This window comes from Ambystoma mexicanum, chromosome 6q (assembly GCF_040938575.1).
Source record: "Ambystoma mexicanum isolate Mex_15411 chromosome 6q, UKY_AmexF1_1, whole genome shotgun sequence".
Classification (NCBI taxonomy): domain Eukaryota; kingdom Metazoa; phylum Chordata; class Amphibia; order Caudata; family Ambystomatidae; genus Ambystoma; species Ambystoma mexicanum.
This window is the reverse complement of record NC_090937.1, coordinates 928978106-929002247: the sequence shown is the minus strand read 5'-3', so window position 1 is coordinate 929002247 and position 24142 is coordinate 928978106. Positions and strand designations below refer to the sequence as shown.

Sequence of the window (24142 nt, the reverse complement as noted above, 5' to 3'; positions counted from 1 at the left end):
TACAGGTGTAACTTTGGACAACCTCGGGGAAGTCCTTGTGGGCTGCACTGGAGGGTTGACTGCTGGTTTATTTTTAGAAGTTTTAGGTTTCCCCTTTTCTTCTTGTTGTTTGGATACAGCAGCTGACAGCTCCAGTGGAGTAGGAGTGATCTCTTTCTTCATCTCCTCCTTGGGAGTACCCCTCATGGTTCTCTCCCTTGCAGGTCTGGTGAGCTCCTGTAACCTTTTACTAGGAGGTCTGGGGGTATGTGACACTACTCCAAGAGTTTTCAAGTCATTACCCAACAGAACCCTTCCTGGCACCTCACTTTGTATGCTGACAGGTATCTTCACAGTCATGTCATTACACTGGATGAGAACTGGTAATTGGGGAAGCATCTGCACAGGCCCTCCAGCTAACTTGGTGAGGCGTTTGGGTGCCTTAGCAACATCCTCACCATGAAAAAACGTTTTGTCCACCACGGTTATGCTGGCCCCAGTGTCCCTAATGGCAGGAGTCTCCTGACCATTCACCTGGACACTGTCCTTATAATACTCTTTAGTATTATCTGGGATAGAATTATAGACATCTAAATTCTGTTGTTCGCACAAGCCCAGAGACACTAAAGAAACACTGGCTGAGACTCCAATGGGTTCGTCAGCCAGTAATAGAAAGTTTCCACTTGCCATTTGTACTTCCTCCTCTGGAGCGAAGGCTAAGGAGACAACGTGGACCCCTGAAGGTTTACCCTTACATCTGGGATCTCCTTTCACATGGTCATTGGAGCCACAAACAAAGCATTTACCAAATGCTTTTTGGAATGGTGGCTTGTTCTGACCTCCTTCTGGTTTGGCACCAGAAGGTACACTAGCCTGATTCGGTTTCCCTTGTGGTTTACCCTTATGGTTTTGTTTGGGGCCCACTTTGGGATTGGAATTATTAGAATTCTCTTTAGAGTCCTTTTTTGGCTGTTTTCCCTCATCCTTCTTCTGAGTAGCCCCAGAATCCTTGTGAGTAGCCCTGTTGGCAACCCACAAGTCAGCAGCCTTAGCTAGCTTCCTGGAATCCAATTCCTTTGAATCAGCCAAGTGCTGTCTGAGCTCAGGAGAGCAGGCATCATAAATTGATTCCAACATTACAAGATTCTTCATTCCGTCATAAGTGTTAACCCTGTAACCCTTAATCCATCCCTCTAAGTTTTTCAAACTGTCACTCACCCAGGTAGCCCAAGGGGTACCATCATGCTTTTTGAGGGTCCTAAACCTCTTAAGGTACTGGGAAGGGGTCTTCCCAAATCTAGCTATTAAAGCTAGCTTCACACACTCATAATCCTTCTTATCCACCTCCCCCAACTCCATTACCACATCAGTTGCAACAGGAGGGAGCCTAGAGAACAACCAAGGAAGTAGCTCATTCCATGTGATGTCCTGGAGCCCATGATTATATTCAAACATTTTCAACCAATGCAACACATCCAACGTAGGTTCATAAATACCCACTAATTCCTTAGGCATCTGGGGTCTTTTGGGACTGGAACTCCTAGAGGAACCAGAAGAGAGAGAAGCTGTTTCCACAGACAACTTTTTCATTTCAAGTTCATGATTAAGCTCCATTTCTCTGAGCTTCAACTCAGCTTTCTTCTGCTCAGCTTGGGCATTGATTCTCCTGAACTCTAACTCTTGGTTCCGTTCAGATTGAGCAATAAAACGTTTGTATTCTAATTCCAGCTTCATTTTTTCAAGTTCAAAATATTCAGGATTACATGTGGGACCTGGTATAGGTCCAGTAGGTACAGTTGGTAAGGCAGACAGTGGTTAAGGGTGGCTAACTGCATTAGGCTCACTTTCCTCTTCTGACTCATTATCAAGATTATCAATACTTTGATTCAGATCAATACCATCACTGTTATCTACATTTGCTGGGGTGGTAGAGTCCTCTGTACCACACAGACTTTGATTTTCTAACAATCTTTCTATAAGTTCGATTTTCTTGCCCTTCCCAGAGAGGTTCTGATGTCTACACAATACTTTCAAGCAATCAGCAGTTTTGGCAGACAATGATTCTAGGGTATAACTTTCCATAGTAGACAGGTATAGAAAATCAGCTTTTTAGTGCTAAGCTTTGTTGTTAGTTGTCCTAAAGTATCTAAAAGCACACTAAAGTGTATACTCAATACAAATCCCACCGCTGTACACCAGTGTTAGGCAGAAACCTGTGCAGTCCCTTAGGGACCACTGCAAAAAGTTTAGGACTACAGGAGTTAGCAGTAAACCCAATTGGTAGCGGTCTGCACCACCCAGATTTACCTGGTAGCTGTGGCTGAGCAGCGAACTGCTTCGCGCACACGGAAAATCACGGAGAGAAGAGAGACCAGACTATCGAACGGGGAGTAGCGGTCAGCCTTCAGACGGTGGCACCGCCACGTTGACGAGAAACGAACACGGCGTTACCACCACGTTGACGAGAAAGGAACACCACAGGAATCCAACAAAAAGAACCTGCGTTGCACGCTCGAGATAAACAAATCTCCATGAGAGAACCAGCTAATTGAAAGTGTGGAAAGAGTTTGGAAGAACATTTGATCTTCTACATCAGTGAAACTGAAGAAACAGAGTTACCAGAATTTGAGTATTGCCCCCACCTGATGAAGGGCAAGAATTGCCCGAAACGCATTGTGCACTAAATAACAGCTTAAAGGCAATTTAAGTGAAGGAAATAAGTCATACATTTGGACTATGTGACTGAATTCATTATTATATTAGATGAAAAAAAAAGAAATGTTTATTTATGTTATTGAAAATGTACCATGTACATAGAAAACTGTTAATGTTGAATGCATCATGAGAAACACAGAAATTCAATTCTTTTTTGAAACACGTTTATACTTTGTCTCAGAACATTAAATAATCGAAAAAAAGTACTTTTGAGATTGAATTCATGATTGAAAGGCCAAATCGAAATTTGCATAGTATTATGCTCAAAAGTGTGCACAGAGATATGGTCACTCATGTGTAGAGTGGCCCTGTTTATTTTGTCTGAGCAGTCAGACTTCTCTCAAGAAGAGTTAGGCAGTATACAGAGCATACACAATAGGGCAGGTAAACACAGTAGAACAAGCAAACACTGACCAGAGCTTTGGTGTAAAAGTTATATAGTTATTTATTTAAAAACAATTCTATGAAAACACACTGGCACTAATATCAAGCAATTTCAAAAAAACAGTCACTAAAGTATATATGCTCCCTTAAAAGAATCTTAGACAACTCTTAAGTAAAGCACCACTTATTTTCATACAGCGGTGAGCACTTAACGCAGATGGCACTCTAATGATTCGGTTTAAAAGGGGGGAGAAAGGCAGAGCATAAATTGAAACAGATCCCAACACTTTCAGAAGAACACATCAAGAGAGGAAGGCAGAATCAAAACGTGAAGTTAGAGTTCAGAAAGCTGGGTACACTTTAAGAGGATCAGAACGAAATGTGTCCAAGGTCACACTGTTGAAAAGTGCACAAAAGTCTCGAAAAAGTCTCAGAAAGAAGTTGGACCACAAGAAAGGGACCAGTTAAATGGTCAAGAGGCCAGCCCAGTCTAGAAGGTTAAGGATTTACTGTCACCTTGTAGCAATCTATAGAAAGGGAGGCCAGGCGGGCACAGTACCTTGAAATGGTGAGAACAATCAAGCTGGGGCAGTTGTTCCTGGCAGCGGTTGCGAGTCGGTGCTTCGTCCGGCAGAAGAGAAGATCTCGTCGGGGAGGAAAGCAGGAGGTTGTTGTGCTGCCAGGGAAGAAAACAGCCGCGGAGTTTCTCGATTCAAAGGAGCGGTCCTTTCTTTCGCGGTTCAGTGGTAAGTGGCTATCCGGTTGCCGGGGTGCTTGGCACGGGCAATTCGACCACTAGACGTCCTGGTAGGTGAAAAGGAAAGCGAACTGGTTGTCCCCACCAGCTCAAGTGGAAGAGACTCTCCGGCAAGAAGATCTCCTCTGTTGTGGGGAAGTGGTGAGACGGTTCAGCAGGGCTCCACCGGTGGGGTCATCGTTGCAGGTTGGCTCAGCTTCTCCCTCTTCGGATTCTCAGGTCCTGTGGCGACTTCTGAAGTTCCAGTCCCAAAAGCCCTGCTTTTATGCAGGAAACCCCCATTCATTCAGCCTAGCTGTCAATGCTAAGTGGTGAGCCAGCCGGCTCCCCACTTGGGCCAATCACACAAGAGTGCGACTTGAGTTGCCAAGGCAACTCAGTCCAGGGTGCCAAAACCCCCTCCTACACCTCCTGTGGTACCCAGACAGAGTGGCACCACTTTTCGAGGCTTCTGTGGAGAGGCCCGCCAAAAAGTGGAACAAAGGGCTCGACTTGGGTTGGAGTCACAGAAGAGAACACAAACACCATTTTAGAATCGAGTTCTGGCAAAAAATACCAACCGGTGAATTAATATTAAATAAATAACCCGGCGGTATGTTCAAGGCTATAGGAATTAAATAATTAAAGTTGGTAGCCTCAAACAATGGGAAAATACCATAGAGATATATTCGCGGTCGAATATAAAAAGTAGTATCCACTGCCACCAGCCAAACCTCGATCAGGGGGGACGGAGACGTGCCCCCTCGAATAACAGACCCCGGGGCAATTGAATTGCCCCGACCAGTACATCCACAATATGATGGTTTGTACTGGTTTCTGTTCGTAATTTGGGACTAGTAAAGCCAATGGTGACTTTACATGCCCTGGGAGACAGTAGTCAGTCCCAGGGTATGGAGTCTATGGTGGGGTGTCACTATGACAACCCTGTGTCACTGCACCGAGGGTGCTGTGTAACACACATAGTAAAAACACATGAGACCCTATGGAGTAAAAGACCCCATAGCCCATAAAACACATTAACAGTCAAAGGAACCCCTCAAATCATGTCCAAGAGTGTGAGGAAAAGAGTCTCACTCTTGGCAGGAGAAAAAAACAAACTCCAGAAATCCAGCAAAACTGCTGGGGGACTCACTAGGTTAGGAAATTCAGCCTAAACAGAGAATTCTCCCTAACACGAGCCAAGATTCAACGGCCCGTTCATCGTGGAGGACTGCACTCCCTCAGCAGTCAAACTGAAAGGCAGGAGGGCGTGGATCTTCCTTAATGACATTAAACCCTATATCGGTGAGATCCCTCTAGCTGCACCCCACCGCAAAGAAATCACAGACAACGGGGAAGAACCTCAGCAGGTGCAGACGAGATCCATGAGGAAGAAGGACGCATGAGCAGCAAAGCCAAGACAAAAGAACGCTGTTAAAAATTGTGGCTTTAAACGGGACATTTTCTCTAAGTAAAAAATGGGATAAGGACATAATGGACACTCTGTGCATCTTAGTTGCAGGGTGAAGGAGAGAATTACACATCTAAGTCACAACACACTGACAATACAAACTTTTGAATCAAGCCGCACTTAGGCATTGTTGAAGAAACAAGACTCTGATGGACTGTACACAAGGACTTTTCGTTAAGAGCTTAACACAGTAACCTGAAGCAACCAGCACCAAGACTTTGTTGTGCAGATCTCATGGTATCCCCCAGCAGAAATCTCACATGGGATGTACTCACCTACTTCCAGTTAGTGGTATTATCTTATCCGTCACTTATAGGGAGAGTAACCTGTGTCACAGACTTTGTTCAAGATCATGCTAACAAGAAAGTTATCCGGCAACTGCTGACTGTCATCGCGGAAGCCTTCGCCAAGTTGAAAAGGACACAAATGCTTCCACCACAAGTGATCATAGATGAACTCACGTACACCCTTTTCTTTCGTATCATAGAGGAGTGCCCAGGACTCGTCGGGAGAACCATGGACACACTCACGTACATTAGAGATCCAAGAAACACTGAACATTTGAACCAACTGTGGATCAAGCTAAACTACGTGGTCACAATCCACGCAGCAGGAAAGTGCAGAGAATGTTCAGTCAAAAGAAAGGCCTGTGATCCAGAACACAGCCAAGCAGGACAAATATCCCTGTCACCTGAGGACAGCCAACTTGCTCACAATGTCCTATTCCGCCTAGTCACGGACTATCCAGAAATGGTGGGAAGGCCTGCAGAGGTTGACATCATCACCTTCCTCAGAGATCCAGCTAATATCACACATGGGAACACTCCTTCATGGAATAATGCTCCAAGTGGAGCTGTCCAACTTTCAAAGAGTACCTAAGGAGATTCCAGTGAAACCGTCCGCCGAGGGACAGATCCAAGAGAAAGAGACTCAGTTCTTCATCTTTCCGCCGAGGAACAGATCCAAGAGACAGAGACACAGTTCTTCATCTTTCCGCCGAGGGACAGATCGAAGAGACAGAGAAACAGTTCTTAATCATTCCGCCGTGGGACAGATCGAGAAGAGCAGAGAAGAGAACTTCAACGTTTTGTTTTATTTTTATTTTATTTTTGTTTGATTTTGAGTGATACCATTTTTTCAATTTTTTCCGCATTTTGAACAGGTTTCAGCATGGCCTCAGGACTGAAGCAGATTCGGGGAGTGCATTGGGACATTACCTGTTTTGAATATGCATAATGAATGTGATTTACCAAAGATGTTATTCTGATCTTTTTCCATATTCCAGTAAGAGAACTATTTCACATAACCAGAGAAAATCGTCAACCGCAAAAGGGGGACACTCAAGAAGCACTTGACACTTTATGATAAGAATCTTTTGAGAAACAAGAATGGAGTAAGTGAAAAGAATTAAACACTGATAATTGACTCATGATTGAAATGGGGGCCCAGAACAGTAACTTGGTCCTCCCGCAAACAGAGGGGTGCCCCCGCTTCCCGGGAAGAAAATGCTGCCAGCTGTCGTACCGATCAATCATGTGCATATGCATAGTAATTATAATTGTTTTTCTGTCATAAACAATCAGAACTGCATTTTTCATTGGTGCACGAAGCATCCCAATTTCAGTGCACCCACTGGATAAGGTAGGCATGAGTCCCACAAAAGCCTTAGACCCTATATAGCAATTGCAGTCCCAAGAAAATCTGATGGTAGAGTAAGCAAACTAAAATTGAATGTAATTAGCAGTGATTCATACACACCTGAGGTAATGAATGAAGAGAAAAGCTGGAGACAGGGTCAGCGCGGAATACTTGAAAATGTAGCACTCACCACTACACACGCTGAATGCACACAAACAAGGGCAAGTGTCAATGGCTACAGAACCCCGAACGATGGCAACAGAAAGTACGAGACTGTCTACCAAACAACCAGTCCCAGAAAATAGTGGAAGTGACCAAGAAGAATCAAGTGAAAGACCAACTAAGAAAGATATAACAAAAGCCCTCAAGAAGACGGAGGCAGCTACAAGAGAATTCACTTCAAAGACACAAATGCTGATAGACCATTTGTTTCCATTTATAGCTAGAGCGAAGAAACTGCATGAGGAACTGAAAAATAGAACCACAGAAACTGCAGTGATAAGCACACCAGTTCCAATACAAGAAACAAGCACCAGACCCAAGACAAAGCCATACGTTGGACAGATAGTACACAGGGGGTGGTTAAAGGAGCGCTACCAGAGAATACAAGAGGAGAAGAAGAGAATCGCAAAATCTCCTCCTACCACAGTGATACAGATAATGAAGCCTGCTCCACTGGCAAGCATGCCTGAGAAGCCTCCAGCAAGAAAAAGTAGCACAGACGCATTTAGAGATATAGTTATAGCTAACTACAAAAAGACACTAAGAATAAAGAGAAGCCCACATGAAGACAATAATGAACTTAACGATTACCTGGATAGCCCAGCACACCTAGGAAACAACATCTGGTACCAACACATGAAGGAAGTCGGAAGAAGAAGAAGCTGAAGGAGAATGCTTCGTCTGTGCACTTCTACCGTACAGCATGGGAAAATCCAAAATCTTTGTGGCTGTAGAAATCGATGTCCCTACAGCACACTGTATGTCACACGTAGCAATGTGCAACACCAGAGGACAATTTATGGGAAGAGACGCCTCATTGATATGGGCAACTGAAACAGAGTATCCCGATGAAGACGGTTACGTCCAGGATATCAAGACAAGAAACAGAGCGCACACTAAGAATCACGTGATCAGGTACGAGAAGCCTGAAGTGAAAGGATCAGGAACAAGATGGGAAATAAACCCGAGGCTGAACCTCCAAGGAAAGACAGCAGAAAAGGCTAAAAATTGGAAAAACACAGGCTAAATGCAGATCTGGGGAACAGTGGTTTCCCCAAACGGATGGGAAGAAGGAGTTGTAATCTGCCGAGCATGGATGGTCCTTGGAGCCTGCCGAGAAGCAATAGAGAACTCACAGAGATTATGCAAACCTCTATGGCCGAAATTGGTAAAGCTGCTGACATGGGTCGAAGACAGAGGAGGACTCTTGCAAACAGTACCAGTGGAAAGCCCGAAATTGTGCTTCTTAAGCAATTGCACAAGGAAGATGGGAAGAGAATCAAAACTGTGGACAAATCTTTGAAGCTACAGGAATGACTCAGGGGACCGCAGTTATTATGTACTGTTACTGGGCATGTGATTCAAGGCATATATAAGACTACTGGAAAACTGGGGAGGCATATGCACACTAGTGAACGTCCACGTTCCTGCACTAGTGATCCCGAAAAGTGGCCTGAGTATGGACAGTTTCCCAAAAGCAGTTTCCCAAAAGCAGATGCTCACCTAAGGAAGAGGAGGTCTGCGGAACTGGTATCCCAAATGAAGAGGGAGAATTACTTTTCTGCCAAACCAGAAGAGGCATTGTATGCCATCCCATATGAACAAATGCTGTTTAACCTCATCTCATCAGTATTCACAACAATACTCTTGCCACACATCCAAGTCGGAGCAAATACTGAATGGTTGCAGATAACCAGATGGGAGTTATTGCAGACCATAAACACGACCATAAAAGGATTCAACGTGATCAAAGAAGAACTGAGAGCAATCCGATTGATGACCCTCCAGAACAGATATGTACTTGACATGATCACAGCGATGGATGTAGGTGTTTGCGCAAAAATCGGAGAATTATGTTGCACATTTATACCTTCGCATGACGAAGAAAATGGAACGTTAACAGAAGCCATAAGTATGCTGACAAACCTAAAGAACCAGATGATTAACGAAACCGATGAAGTGGATGATGACAGCTGGTTTTGGGCACTATTCTCATGGGTCCCACAATGGATGGCAGACATATTCAAGTTTCTTGGAGCCCTGCTAGTGATGATACTGCTAGCATTCTGTGTTATCAAGATAATCATCACACAATGCCAGAAAACTGCGAAGAAAGCCATTAGGATGAAAATCATGGTCGATGTCGAACCTGGATGGAAGCCCAGAGACCTAACTGACAAAGAAATATGAAACTTTGTGAAGGCCAGCAAATTTGCGCCAGAAGGAACAAAGTTTGCGTACCCCAGAAAACTAAGAAGGTATGAAGGGAAATGGATCTACTGCAGCCCAAATGGGCAATGCCAGCTAATGACCTGGAACAAAGATGACATATAAAAACAGCAGGAAGTTTGAAAGGAGTGAAAAAGATATGGACTCCAAAGACACACATGTTCACACCATCATGTACAAACCCAGAAGACGGCGAACAAGATACTGAAGAACCAAGTAAGACGAATCCAAAGGAGGTAGCAGAAGTGGTCGATGAACCGACCAGAGGGGGGAGTGTAGAGGAGGTCCCAGACATGGCCTACACCCCAAACCCACATTTTGAGGTACCAGGAACATATTAGCCAAAGTATGTGACGCATGAGGAACAACTGAACCAACAGAGAGCTGCACTGAGCCGATGCCCAGTGCCCATCAGAAGAGCAATACTCGTTGAAGTGCCTATAACCAGACAACCATGGGCGGCTCGGTACCCGCTGAGGCAACCGTACCAGCAGCTGGCCTGAAGTGAAGACTACTTACAGGCCGTCCCCGAAAAGACCCAAAGAGCCCTAGTGGAGGGTAAATGGTGATGACATAAGAGCCTGGACAGTCGTACAGATGCACATAAACGACAAGCGAAAAGGATAACATGAACAACAATCGAAAGATGATGCACAAGGACGAAATGGAAAGAATAATGATGTAATGGATTTATAAGAAGAAACGATGTTGATACATAAAGTGACGTAAGGAAACATAGCTGTTAAGCAAGATGGAAGTATTCAACCAGCTAACGCTTGTAAATAGGCTTGGAACGCACAAAGCTAAGAAAACGGAACTGCTTGCAATGCTAAGTAGAAGAATAGAGCGGCATGCACCAATTATATATCTACCTCAATGAAGCACAGTATACAAGTGCGACTCCATTTTGTAAAGCAGAATTAAGCCCATGCTGCAAAGGGCTAACGAGGCCAAGATTCATATTCCAGCCAAAGCCAGAGGAACGAGCGGAATCAAAACTCAGTAAGAAGCAGCTCATGCCTGGGAATTCGAGGTCAACCCAAGGAAGGGAGGAGAGCAGCAACCTCGGAGAATCGAAACTTCAGAGCATACCAGCCAGCCAGTGAAGATCGAGATAAGGAGGCCCCAGGCGGGTGGCGAGGCTACGAAAGAATCAAATACACAAATAACAGGAAAATGAAGCAGATTCACGGTGAGCAGACATGTGACTAGCCAGGCGCGAAGAGGTACCAACGTCTGATGTCACCCAGTACCAAGGATGCCATACCTTTTCCAGATAAGAGGCTACAGTTTCGAGGCGATCCTCAGCCAACTAATTGACACATAGCCCTAAAAGTACTGATTGATGGAAAGGAGGCAGGGTGAATCTTGGGGCACAAGGCACTTGGGTGTCCATTCTGCATACTGCTAATTAAGGTGGAGATTTATTTCTAGGGGTGTAACCCATCCAATCACAATGGACCAAATAATCTAGGGTCCTATAGCTTGTAGAACCAATAAGACGTTGTAGTTTTAGTGACGTCTATCACGAGTGATGTAGAAGGATGGACGTAGATGCCCACCCGATAAGAGTTATCCAATCCTCACGCTCTGTTACCATATACAGATATAGCACCTATACTTAAGTTACCTTTTCCAACCAACAGAATTTTGAGTTTTACACGTCAAATGATGACGAATTTTGCCTATAAGAATTGCTGTTTGAATGGAGAATTTGGGAGTTAAAGCGAGGCAGGCGATCGTGACACTGATTACCATTTGTTTCCCCGGTTTTTGTACTCGTCATTAAACGGACTTCACTTTGCCAAACTATTGAGTTGTCCTTATTGAATTGTGTCGGAGTAAGAGAATCCTGCACCCCATCCTCCTCAATGTGCAGCTATCTTGTCTTACAGGTACTCGAGGGTGAGCTCTGACCTATGGGCCCGTCAGAGTACGCTCCGCCCTCCTGTACACCGGACTACTGTTAACTGCAGCCAAGGTTGCTGAAAAGTCTCCCACCTTACCAAACTGTCTCTGAGGGCCCAACACAGGAGCTACTTTGACATACTGCTCCAACCTGAAAAGGTATGTCATGTTGCACTGAACCTGAGATGAGTGACAGTGTAGCAGACACTGGAGTGACCTTACGCATTACCCGGCCTATGTCATCAACAAGATCTAGAAAGTCACAAGGCCCAGAAGGTGGACAAAGGCACAGCTTGAGACCCGAAACACGGATCGGAAATGCTGCACCAAATGAATTATGTTGAATACTTGAACGATGGGAAAGGAGAAAAGTTCCTGCCCAAGTGCATGTCCAGAAATACCCGGATGAACAGGTGCATCTGAGAGGTAGTTATCTGGGAAACGCCAAAGCAAGACTACCCTCCTTTTTATAAAGCTGTTGACTTTAATTTCAGGAGAAACTGGATTCACGCCTTTCTGTACCTGGATGACTGGCTCATTCTAGTTCACTCTCCATCCCAGTAGAATGAGCCAGTCATCCCGGTACGTAAACACCTGAAACCAGTTTCTCCTGAGACCAAAGTCTTAATGAAAACAAGAGGGGTTAAGACAGCCCTAAGGACAGGATTGCATAGTGGTAGTGGATGTTGCCCCACCATGGACATCATGTGCTTTCTTTCCTTGTGATGGACTGGCACAAGACAAAAGGCAGCCTAAAGGTCCAGGGACACTAGCCAGTCCAGCTGATGCTGGGATTGAAGAAATTTGCCCAATGTGACCAACTTGAACATGTCCTTGTGGTGGTATAAACTCAGAAGCCTCGGATCAAGGATGTCTCACAGACCACCATCCTTCTTTGGCATCAGCAAATAGGAATACTATCCCCTCCCTCTCTCCAAGGCGGGCACAAGCTGAATTGCAGCTTTCATCAGGAATTATGAGATTTCCTCCAGCAGGAGTTTTTCCAGGTTAGAGGAGGACAGGCGGGGGGGATAATCCAGAGGATGGTGGAGGAAAGGTAGGCAGTAGCCCAGGTAAATTACCTTTAAGGCTCAGCCACTGGAGGTGGCGTTCAACCACTCCAGGAAAAGTAGGGACAACCTCACCCACCATCAAAGTACAAACTAATGGGGTTTGGACTAAGGGTGGAAGAGAGGACCTTGGTAGCAGCAACATTGCCCCTGGGTTCACCTCTCTCTCTACCCTGTCAGGGAAAACACCTCTGTTACTGCTCAACCTTAAAAAACGTTGTTTTAGAACTGAAGTGCACGGGCACTTCTTAAGAGAATACCTCAGAGCAAACTTAGTACCCATGGGTTTGCAGGTACGCAATGAGCCAGCCTTATTCTTAGAGGATAAAGACTACATCCTAGGATTCAGTAAAATTGCAACTAAATGCAGCAGGGACCTGATGGTTCTAACAATCACCACAGCTAGGAGGATACATCTAGACATCTCTAAAGAACTCAAAATACAAGAAGAGAAATTCCTCAATGACGATAGCTTGGATAACGCTAGAGAAAAATTGCAGGAAATAAATAAGACAATGGACACCTTTATGAGTAGTACTTTGGAAAAGAAGCACAAAAAACTAGCAAAAGACATTAAAAATTTCCAACTAGAACTTGTATATCCTTATTTATCAGTTGATTACAAGGACAAGAAAGAAAAAGAAAGACTTCTCAACCAAACGGGCCCAGCAAGAAATAGACGCAGAAGGGTCTCTTTCTGGAATACATCAAGCTCGGGTTCATCTGATGACGATTCTACTAATTCCAATGGGAGACCGAGCAATCGCGATAACCATCAGCAGCCACAGATGACGCCTTTTTTAGGCTTAGGGGGTCCCAGGGGAGGCTACTGGGGCCCACCTCAATTTCAGCCCATGCCCCCATTCAACTTTCCACGATGGAGGTCATCGAACCCCAACAGGAGACGGAGGAGATATTAGAGACCATGCCTATCTTCAACCTCTCGGGAAGTACGCTCACCAAAGAGGACAAATCTATACTATCCAAAGGACTGTCATTTGTCCCGACCAATCACACCGATTGGTTCAGACTTGATCAGGAACTGTCCTTCTTTTATAGAACCATCAGAAGAAAAGTCTTCTTCCAAGACAAAGAAAGTCCCCTAGAACCTGATGATTCAGGCCTAAAGAAAAAATCGGACTTCCTTCCCAATGACAACGAAATGCCGGTATCTGTTCTTGCGTTTGAAAAATGCATCAAGCAAGAAATGAAAAAAGCACAGCGTACCACCTTGCATAAAAGAAATAATCTCACACAGGGGGAACAACAAGCCCTTAAGGCTCTGGCCGAAAACCCTGCCATTGTTATTAAAGCGGCAGACAAAGGAGGAGGGGTGGTGGTCCAGAGTTCCACCCAATATAAAGAAATGGTTATGGCATTGCTTAACGAAGAGGGGAATTATAAAAAACTGCGTAAAGACCCCACATCAGAAATTAAAAAAAAGATTAAAGACACTACCGACTACGCGATGGAGAATAATTGGATCTCTGAAAGAGAGGAAACATTCCTCAATAACTCTGAGGGACGCATTCCAGCTTTCTATGCTTTACCCAAAATCCACAAGAACCAACTTTTACCCCCAGGCAGACCGATTGTATCGGGGTGTGGACCAGTGCTTGAACCTGTTTGCAAATTTATCGACTTTTTTCTAAAACCTTTAAGCCAGAAAACTCCGACATATTTACGAGATACCATGGCTACAATAAATAAATTTGAACATCAACCTTTTAACCCTGCAGAAGACATATTAGTCACTATGGATATCAATAGCCTCTATACGAGCATTCCCCAAGAGGCAGCAGTCGAATGCATCAGACACCATCTAACTCATCATATGCGACAAACCAGAGTCCCGATCAACCTCATAGTTGAATTACTGGAACTAGCTTTAACAAACAACTTTTTTCAATTTGAAGACACTTTTTATCTGCAAATTCGTGGCACGGCCATGGGAGCGGCCTTTGCCCCCAGTATGGCAGTCATTTTCATGGCTGAATATGAATATAATAATGTCCTTAATCTATGTAATCCGTACCTTGACAACATTACACTTTGGTACAGATACATTGACGACATTATTTTCATTTGGAAAGGCGATAATAGCACCTTGGCAGACTTCTTCAGTTGGATCAATGATCGTACAGATGAGATCAAATTCACGATAAGCAGTAGTAACATCAGCATTAATTTCTTGGATCTTACTATCAAATCTAAGAATAATAGCTTGGAATGTACTATGTTTAAGAAAGAAACAGACCGTAACACAGTGCTGCATTATACAAGCAACCACCCGAGGAACCTTAGAAACAACCTCCCCTATGGCCAGTTTCTTAGAGTACGGAGAAACTGTACAGACACAGAAGACTACAAAGTGAATGCAGCAGCTCTTGCGACCAAATTGAAGGCTCGGGGCTACCCCAGAAAGCTCCTCAGAGATACACAGAAAAGAGCGAGATTTACACCCAGAGAAGCACTTCTGACACCCAAAATTCAAGACACCCAACAGGAAACCACCATGGCATGTGTCACTACCTTTGGCCCCAACACTACCAAACTTAAAGGGGCCATACGTAAATTTTGGCCATTGATACAGCTCAGCCTTCCACAGGAACCACTCCCCAGGATGGCACTAAAAAGATCCAAGAACCTCAGGGATATGCTTACACATGCTAGAATGTCTAAAACCAACACTCGTTCTGCACTCTGGAATCTAAGAGAGATCAACGGCCATCATCCGTGCGGTAACTGTTCGGCATGTAATCAAACCAAAAAAATGAATTCGTTCATGATTGATGACAAGGAATGGAAACTAAAACATTTCACCAACTGCAAGACCTGCAACGTAATTTACATTATAGAATGCCCCTGCAAATTACGGTATGTGGGTCAAACATCGAGGCCAGTTCATAAAAGGATTGTTGAACATCGCTCCAAAATCCGCTGCAAAACTATAACAGCTCCTCTTGTGTCTCACTTTCTTGAACTGCAACATGGCCCAGACAGTTTCAAATGGTGGGTGGCGGACAAAGTCTTTAATACCCATAACATCACCAACTCTCTTAAATTCAAAGAGAAGTGGTGGATATACAAACTACAATCTACAACTCTGGGGCTAAATGAAATTGAGCCACCATACCAGTATTAGCCCTGCCCTCTTGTAGGTCTCCCATGTACTTTGCTCCTTCCCGTCTCCTCCAGCGTAGCCCATTTTATGTCCATGCTCTCGGGCCTTTCCAGTATTTGTTTCCTTTTTGTTATGCAATGCCCCCTAACCCTTTGCAGTGCTGTGCACTGCCATCCAGGATGGCCAGACACTAACTCTGCTTTTTCCAACACTATGTGTACTTGGACTGTGGGGTAGGCCTGATTTTTAGGCCCCTCCTCTATTTACATATGTGGTTGCCCACGCGCCCAATTCCGCTCTCGCGCCTAGCACGGGGCGTTCTAGCGCCGCAATTTACTTATATTTCTAGGCCCCGCTGGTAACAGTTTTTTTGGGATAGCATTACTCGGCCCCCGCCGCGCATGAGCAGGGGTCTAGTATTTTTTCAACTTTGGCATTGCTTTTGCGCCGGGGTACAGCGGCTTCTGATTCTGCCACTCTGTCCCCGGCGCGCATGTGCAGGGGACTAGTGTGCACAAACTTTGCACATGCGCAGCTCTAGTAACGTGCCGGGGATCAACGGCATATAGCACCGCACATGCGTAGCTATGCCTTATGCTTTTAGCTTCACTCGGCACCGCGTTGCCCTCGCGGACACACACGGCTGCATTTTCCAGCGGATAAAAGGTAATTACCCTCCCTCCTTTATAGCCCAGACTCTGCCAACACTTGCATTTCTTGCCCTAACCCACCACACATTGGCAGTACTGCGACATTCATTTTTCATTTATCTTTTTCTTTGTAGACTTGATTCATCTTGGGTCTCACCCAGCTTGGTCTCCCAGTCCTGTTTACACTCTTGGTAAACCAGGACCCCCAATAAGGTAACTAGCTTCTTAGCGGAGCTACCTGCATTTATTTCTTTATGACTTCATAACCTGGAGTTCACACTTACCCAGGAGCATTTGTTCTTTTCCTTTCTTTCCTATTTTCCCCAGTCCCCCACAGCCACATGATGTGAGGATTTAATCACTTACCTCTTTGTAAGTGTCCAGCTGAACTTTGACTAATTCAGTCACCTGGAAAACACTCAGGTTCTAGTCCAGAGCAAGGTTAGTCCTTATCCACTGTTAAGAGTTTACCAGAGGCTCCTTTTTAATCTGTTTATTTTTAGTATCTTACTATTTTAACACTTTATTGCACTATACACTGCACCCCATACGTTATAGTAACCACCATCCCCTCTTTATCTTCTATAGGGGTCCCCATACCTTGGCTCCAAGAAGAAGGCTGTGACCCACTGTTTAGCCGAAACGTCCAGGGACCCTGCAACCTTCGGTTACTAGGTCCCCCCGCCCCTTTTACAATTTTGGGTTCGATTTGTGTCAAGGACGTCGATCCACTTTGGTCACCCTCTAGCCTGGCTTTTGTTAGACCTATCCAAGGTCCTGCACTTAGAGCAACAATGGTTCATGTTGTTTATATATGTTTGAGATAAATGTGTAAATATTTTGAGATTGGATTTGTACTTTTCTTGTTTTGAAACATCATTACACGGTATCTTTAGGTATTTACTCACCTAAGCCTGTTACTCATGTGCCGCAAGAGTTTCCAATGCAGCATTTTTGTTTGATAATGCGGAATAATTGTATAACTGTTTATATGCAATGTCTGCCTTGCTTACTGGAATTTATAATCTAGTTTTTGTTGAAAGACTGAGAAGAGGAAAAAAAAAATTAAAAAACCACTCTCAGTCTCTATTCTATTCTATTCAATTTATTTGAGTGCGTGTACTACTTTTTCCTTTGCTTGTTCACTTTATCCTTCGGATATGTATAAAGTATGCTACAGTATAGTAACAGATACACTTTAAATCCCTTTTGCATATAATTAAAATTGCAACCAACTTTATTTCCTTAGACAGGACCCCTTTTTTGTGTTTTTCTACTGCTTGCCGGGAAGCCATCTGACCCTAACCCCTATAGTCAAAGGAGGAGAAAGAATTAAAGGGACTTCCTGTAGTCAAAGAAAAAAGATGCTAGCTGCAAGGCCACCAGTCTTAGGCACTTGGCAGTGGCTCTAGATGCTTTGAATTTGTCAAGGGACACATGCTCCTATGGACTGAAAGGGTTGGCCCTCTTGAAGAGCATGTCTAGGCATTTGGATAGTAACAAAGGCACAAATCCAGATGTTCCCTTCCAGCATTGCATCCTGCATACAGACCAGAGCCCATCTCACGAGCCATGAATTCAGCTGCGTAGAAGCCATGCCTGTAAGATTTATTTGGTGGCCACCTTTCAGTCATTTAACAAGTCATTGAAAACTGACCTTCCAGAAGGTGGTACCTCACCAGAGAGCAAGAGGCAATAACAGCCCACAAGCCCAGGCTGCGAGAGGCAAAAAATGTGTGCTCAAGAGTGCCCAGAGTGTCACTCTCCCTGTCAGGGCTTATGGAAAGCACAGTAGCAGTCTTTGCTCCAAGTGCAGAAGCCAAAACTGACAGACTTTCAGGAGTAGGGTGGGAGGAGATAAGGGAGATATAGGCAGTGCTCAGTCCTTCTTATCCAGGTCCTGGTCTATAGCTGTAGCAGAGGCAGGTTTGAGCCATATACCCGTGACAGGGCCAAAGCACTCGGAATTAAGGAGGAGGCAGGTTTCCTTAGGGGAGGTTTGCTTCACAATATCAGTGAAGTCATACTGCACCTTGGAGAGTGAGGGAGCATATATCCCCACATTCTCTACTGCTTTCACGCTAGTCTTTTGGAAATGTAGGATACGCCAAAGCATGCATAAAGTCCAGCTCAGGAGAGGTATGCAGCCCGCTGCCATCACAAAGGTTAGAAGATAGATGACCAACCTCTGGAAAGACAAAGTGGTATGGGCAGATGCACAGCAATAGTGCTAAGAATATAATGACTTGTGTCCAACCCTTTATTATGACCACAGAATTCCTTAGGGAAGTCATCCACATCACCCTTTCCCATGGACTGAAGCCCAAAAGGGATAAGGTCACTCTCCACATTGATCGGCCCAAATTTGGGCAAACTGTGATATGGAAATTAGGCCAAATCTTAAGGTCTCCTGCACCTTGCATTACGAAAGCTGGTGCCGAAGTCCTTAGCACCGGGGCTACCATGCCAGAAGGCAGATCCATACAACACTGGAGTGAAGGTGTCTCCAAGATAGAGGCAAGGACCAAACCAATTGGCATGTAGTTCCTTGCTCTGCCCTTGGCAAGCTGCTACGCACATTAGCTAAAATGTCCAACATCTTAAGCCTGGGGTCCTCCCCTGCTCCAGGGTAGAGGAGCTGTTTGGAAACTGCACTTTCACTGCAGTGGATAATGATTCTATAGAATAAGATGCTGACTCTCTGAAGTGGGAGTGCAATGCCGCTTCTTAGAGGATGAAGAATAGTGACATGTAGAGGAGCTACCACTAAGAGAATTAGGCCCTATGCACTGTTTTCCTTTTATATTCTTGTTCCCCCACCACCTTCACATAGGCATGACTCCTCTGGTTCTTTGACCTTATCAACTGAACAGAATATCTCCTCTGAAAGCTCCAAAGAAGGCAGGGACTTAAATGGTGCCTTCCCATGCGTGTAGCGAACAGTGATGACATTGGTCACATGCTCTCTCATAACCTTCAGATGCATGACAGACAGATCCACACTCCTCTGTATTATACTCTGGGCCTAACCAACAGACACAGCACTAATGCGTGTCAGACACATACATGAGCTTCCGGCAGTCTCTGCAGGGCTTGAAGCCCATGACCTTTAGAGGGGACATGACAAGTCTAAATAACTGTTTGATAGTTATGCTAGTTTTAAGACTGAAATGTTTTTACCGATTAATGTGGCCAAGAGTAAAATTCTGATAGTTGGTGCCAACCAAAACCATACCTAAACCTTTTCTCTTGAAGGCGATAGCATGGAAAGAGTTAGAGAATGCACAATAAATTAAAAAAATGTTTAAAAAAGTTAGAGAATGTTCTTACCTAGGGGTTGCTATTACTAGAACTTTAAGAGCTTTGGTGCTTATTATGAAACAGCTACTAAAAATGGCTCAAATGGAGTGATTTTACATTTTACAAGATCGTCATGTAACTATCATGAAGGTATACACTGCTAAAAACAGTGCAATTGCAAGTTATGGTGGGGAACAATTAGAAGGAGAACAAAAAGGTTGTTCTCTTCAAATAGTGGGAAACTCTCATTTTGAGAAACGTTTGAAGCTGCCAGACTGATGCCTAAGTTTTGCAAATCAGTCTAAATTAAATCAGGAGCTCAAAGAGGACACATCATGTTTCATGTCTATGAACGTGTGCAGGGAGTGATCCAAGAGAGCATTCTGAGAGATATTTGTGCTGGTGACTCTGCCCTAATGATGCCTTGTTTGGCTTACGTTAAACAAGAACGTTGTTCCATTAACAGTGAAAATGTGTTCACACCAACCCACATAAATTCAGCTGAATATTAAATCTAAGGTAAAGCTGCTCACTCAAACTAAGGTAACCAAACTGAGTGAAGAGAACGAACTTTGTGAGTCCCTGAATAAACAACTATATACACTAACATTTCTGAAATACCGCCCTAACACTTTAATTGTGTAGCTATACAACCTTGGCTAATGGGTGTTATTCCCCTCAAAGTTCCCCGAGCTTCACTTTAACTCAGTTCTGTGGGCCTATAACACTTGTTACATACAACCTGCAGTCATGTACTGGAAAGCCACATTAGCATCATGAAAAGGTGAAGTTATGCACATAACATTTCTTTTTTTTTTTTTACAGTTTTGTCAAATGGTTTCCCCCCTCCTCTATCCCAAGTGTGTCACAATGTAGGTATATACGAATCATACGAATAAGAAAAATGCATCCCTCTTTGGTGGATCACTTACTCGTTGTATTCGTCCGTGGTGTTTCCCTCTGTGTTTGGAGATACAGCTGGTGCAGAACCTTGTTGATTCTGCATGTTTCCCTCACAAGCTGCCTAAAAATGAAGCAAACAGTCATCAAAATATCCCACTAAGTTCTTATTCAACCGTATCATTGATTGTCCTGATTATCATTTTCTAAGCCCAGGAACAGCACAAGAGAACTACAAGGATACTTAGCTGTGAGGCTGCGGAAGGCTGATTGACAAAGGTGAGAGCGCTACAAGGTTATTTCGATGTGCTGCTCTGCTGCATTTCACACAGCACCGTTCTTACCAATTGTGGGGCCAAGCAGTGTGCTTGATGTGAACCTTACAATGTTGATGTTCATACATTTTTTTTTCATCGAATGGGGCATCCTATCATTATGCAGAGTACATACAGCTATTCACTTCAAATTATATATGATTAACGATTTATTTTATCTCACCATTCCATGCTTTTCTGATAAATTACTTATGGTATCAATGGAAAAACTGGAGTTACAAATGATAAATGATCAATAAAAGAGCAATAAAGGAAGCTTGGTCCCAAAAGCACTTCTTGCAGTGATTGAAACATGAAATGAATGCACCACTTTACAAAATTAAATGGTGGTGAACATTGCCCACGTTTCCCTGGATCTTTGTGAATCAGCCTTCCACAGCCTCACAGTGCCTATTCAAAGAGGTTCAGGAAATGTATGGAGTGTGTACCTCCATTTCCTTTAAGGAATATGATGCACATCACTTTACTTTTAGGTATATTACACATGCAAAGAACTTCTGGGAGTAAGCTTTCCTTTTCTCAATTGCCATCTTCTACGCTGTGGCCGTGCTAAGGGGGTACTTGCCATTCCTGAGTACTGTGGTATTTCTTCTGAACAGGGCAGAACTGTGGCATTCTCCTCTACTGGCTTACCATCCCTATGCTCAACATTTGGAAATCATTGATGCTCCATGCAATCTTTTTAATGGATTAGAAGCTTAGTTTTGGCCCCCTCTGAACGGGGAATCTCGGATTTGATTAATGTATAACAATCTTACTACAGATAGCAGATAATGTAGGCCATTTATATATGAGATAAAGGACTGCACGTAAAAAGGACAGTGCAAGTCACAAAGGGTTTCGTGACCAAATACAGGAATGAGGCCAAAGGCTGAGGTCCTTTATAAAGTCACAGAACATTGAGGGGACTCAATCATCTTTAATACCTGTCCTCTGGCTTAATGTAATGTAAGAGAGCCTCCAGTTGCGGATACATGTAATCAATATAGAATCTGTTTAGATTAAAGAAACAAAAAACGAATATGCAATTTCTAATTTGTTGCAGAAAAAAAGTTCATACGAAGTTTAATTAAATGCATCTAAAAACGTTTCTTTTTGTGCTTTAAAATAAGTAATGGCATGTAGATTCTTGCTCTCATGTGTTAAGCTCTGGCCATGGACCAAATAAACATACTTCCATAAACACGTCCTTGTCGGTTAATGGCTGTAAAGTGTTGCAGAAGGATATTTAAAACAAAAAAATGTGAATATTGTAATGAGAAAAAGTAGGCGCAGTAACAAGACTTGATTTCGTTTCTTAACACCTGTAGAAACCCCAACCAGCTCACATCTTTATCTGCGTCCTCCCACCGTCCTCTCTCTCATTACGTTCTGATGGCAAGTCCCTCTGTATGCACCCTCCAGAGTAAATACAACCCACTAGGGAATAAATCCAAGAGATCGTTTTGAAAGTATAACAAGGTTTTTATTCGTACAAAATACAAGTGCTAGCAAAGAACTCTGCTGGTCGAGGGCGCTCTGATCTTACATCATCAAACATGAGTTTATAAGTACAAAAAACATCATATCTGTACTCGACATTCTGGTGCTCCTGATTGGAGGCACTCAATACATGTATGGGCCTTGTGGTGAAGTTCAGGGCAAACATTGAATGCAATGGGCCTCATTACAACCCTGGCGTTAAGGGGTTAACGGCGCCGTAAACGGCTGCGGCGCCGTTAAACCCTTAACACCAGATTCACACTTTAACGCCTGCTTTTTGCAGGCGTTAAAGTCCATCCCGCTAAAGGGACCTTGGTGCTAATTACGGCACCGTAATTTACGGTGCCGTAATTAGCGCCTTCCCCATTCCCATTGAGCCCTATGGGCCAAAAATGGGAATGGGGAAGGGGCCATGGTCAATGGGGATTTACCGCCCGCCAACCTTGGAATGGGGCGGTAAATCCACCATCCACCATGGCGGAATCCGGCATGGCCCATGGTGCTAATAGCACAATGGTCCAACGCCAGGGTTGTAATGAGGCCCAATACATCTAATCTAAGCTAAACAACAAACCCAGTTATTCATCCATTATGGCAGGCGCCTGGGCATCACAGGAAAGGGGTGCCAGGGAGAGGCGAGGATCAAATACAGTTATGCTGACCCCTACATGGGTCTTGGAGGGAAATGGACTTCCGTGGGAACAAGGCTCGTGCAGAACAGGCTTGGTGTGCCGATGGTGAGCTTGGCACCTCTGTGAGAACTCGGGATGCAAGCATCACAGGACAATGGCTTATCTTTTGTTGGCCTAATACAAAATGGAGTTGCAGGCTGGGCTAGCACTATTTGCCTACTTCGATGCATTATAGGGCCTTTATATTTGCCCTGGGGTTGGGGGCTGCTCCCCCCTTGAGGGTTATATCACTTTGTATGGGGGTTTGTCCAACTTGGAAGCAGCTAGTGGGGTGAGATGGGCTCATTTCAATCCCAACAGTTCTCCACTACCAGAACTTGCATCAGATACCCCTCATCTCCCTTTCATTCATACAACACATAACGCTCCACTTTCTTAGGGCATCTAGTTTCCCTCTTAGCTTTACAAGGTTTAGATACAGGGCTAATAGGTTTACTGACACCTGCTCCATCCTTCCTAGGTATACTCACAACTGCTATATCCTCCTTCTCCACGCCAGCAGTTTCGCACAGACCATTACCACTCACACCCTCCTTTCTCACCACCCTGCTGAGATTCAACACTCTACCATCCTCAGTGCAAACAGCTTTATGCAGCAACCACTTCAAGGGTCCTTCCTGTAGAGCAACAGGAAGCTTTATCCTCATGTAATCTCCTACATTCACTATTGCACCCATGAAGGCTTCCTCTCATCATATTGCCTTTTATTGTTCCTCTGTCTCAACCTGATCCTAACCCCACAGCTTTCTAAATTCACTTATGTCACTACACCTTCTGTATCCATGGAGGACATAACTTACTGTTCGGCTTCCTTGGCCTATTCATCTCAAAAGGTGAACAATCCAATGGTGCAAAGTGGTGAGAATCTGTGTGCTATCGCCCTATCATGCACTGCTTTTATCCAATCCTAATTGTTAGCTCATGCCCATCTAATACTATCTTTATTAACGCTGTTGAACCTTTCCACTGTCACATGTGTCTGTGGTCAGTAGATTGAGCTAAACTTGTGCTCAATACCATTCTCAGCTAGAATATTGTGTTTCGGACGACCTGAACTGTACACCATTGTCAGTAGAAATCATCTTAGAATATCCTTCTTGTCTAAATACATCTTCCATAAATTATATAACTGCCTGTGTGGATATACTCCTGGCAATCTTAACTTCCACCCATTTTGACAGTATATACATTAAAACAATGCAAACATTGGACATCCCTTGACAATAAACTGGTCCTTCTATGTCCATTCCTATTCTTTCCCACGGTATCGACATCTCCATCAATGGGACTTCTCTAGTTGGCAAATC

The 24142-nt window shown here is 44.1% G+C and overlaps 1 protein-coding gene across 3 annotated transcripts in view; it reads right to left on the bottom strand.

The window, feature by feature from the left end:
• WDR17 (WD repeat domain 17) overlaps positions 1-24142 on the bottom strand; it is a 2439098-nt gene that overhangs the window by 756862 nt on the left and 1658094 nt on the right. For all 3 annotated transcript variants that reach the window (XM_069631441.1, XM_069631439.1, XM_069631440.1), the window contains one exon: positions 20359-20450. In XM_069631441.1, the coding sequence (XP_069487542.1) occupies positions 20359-20450 (92 nt within the window). The remainder of the gene's footprint in view (positions 1-20358; positions 20451-24142) is intronic.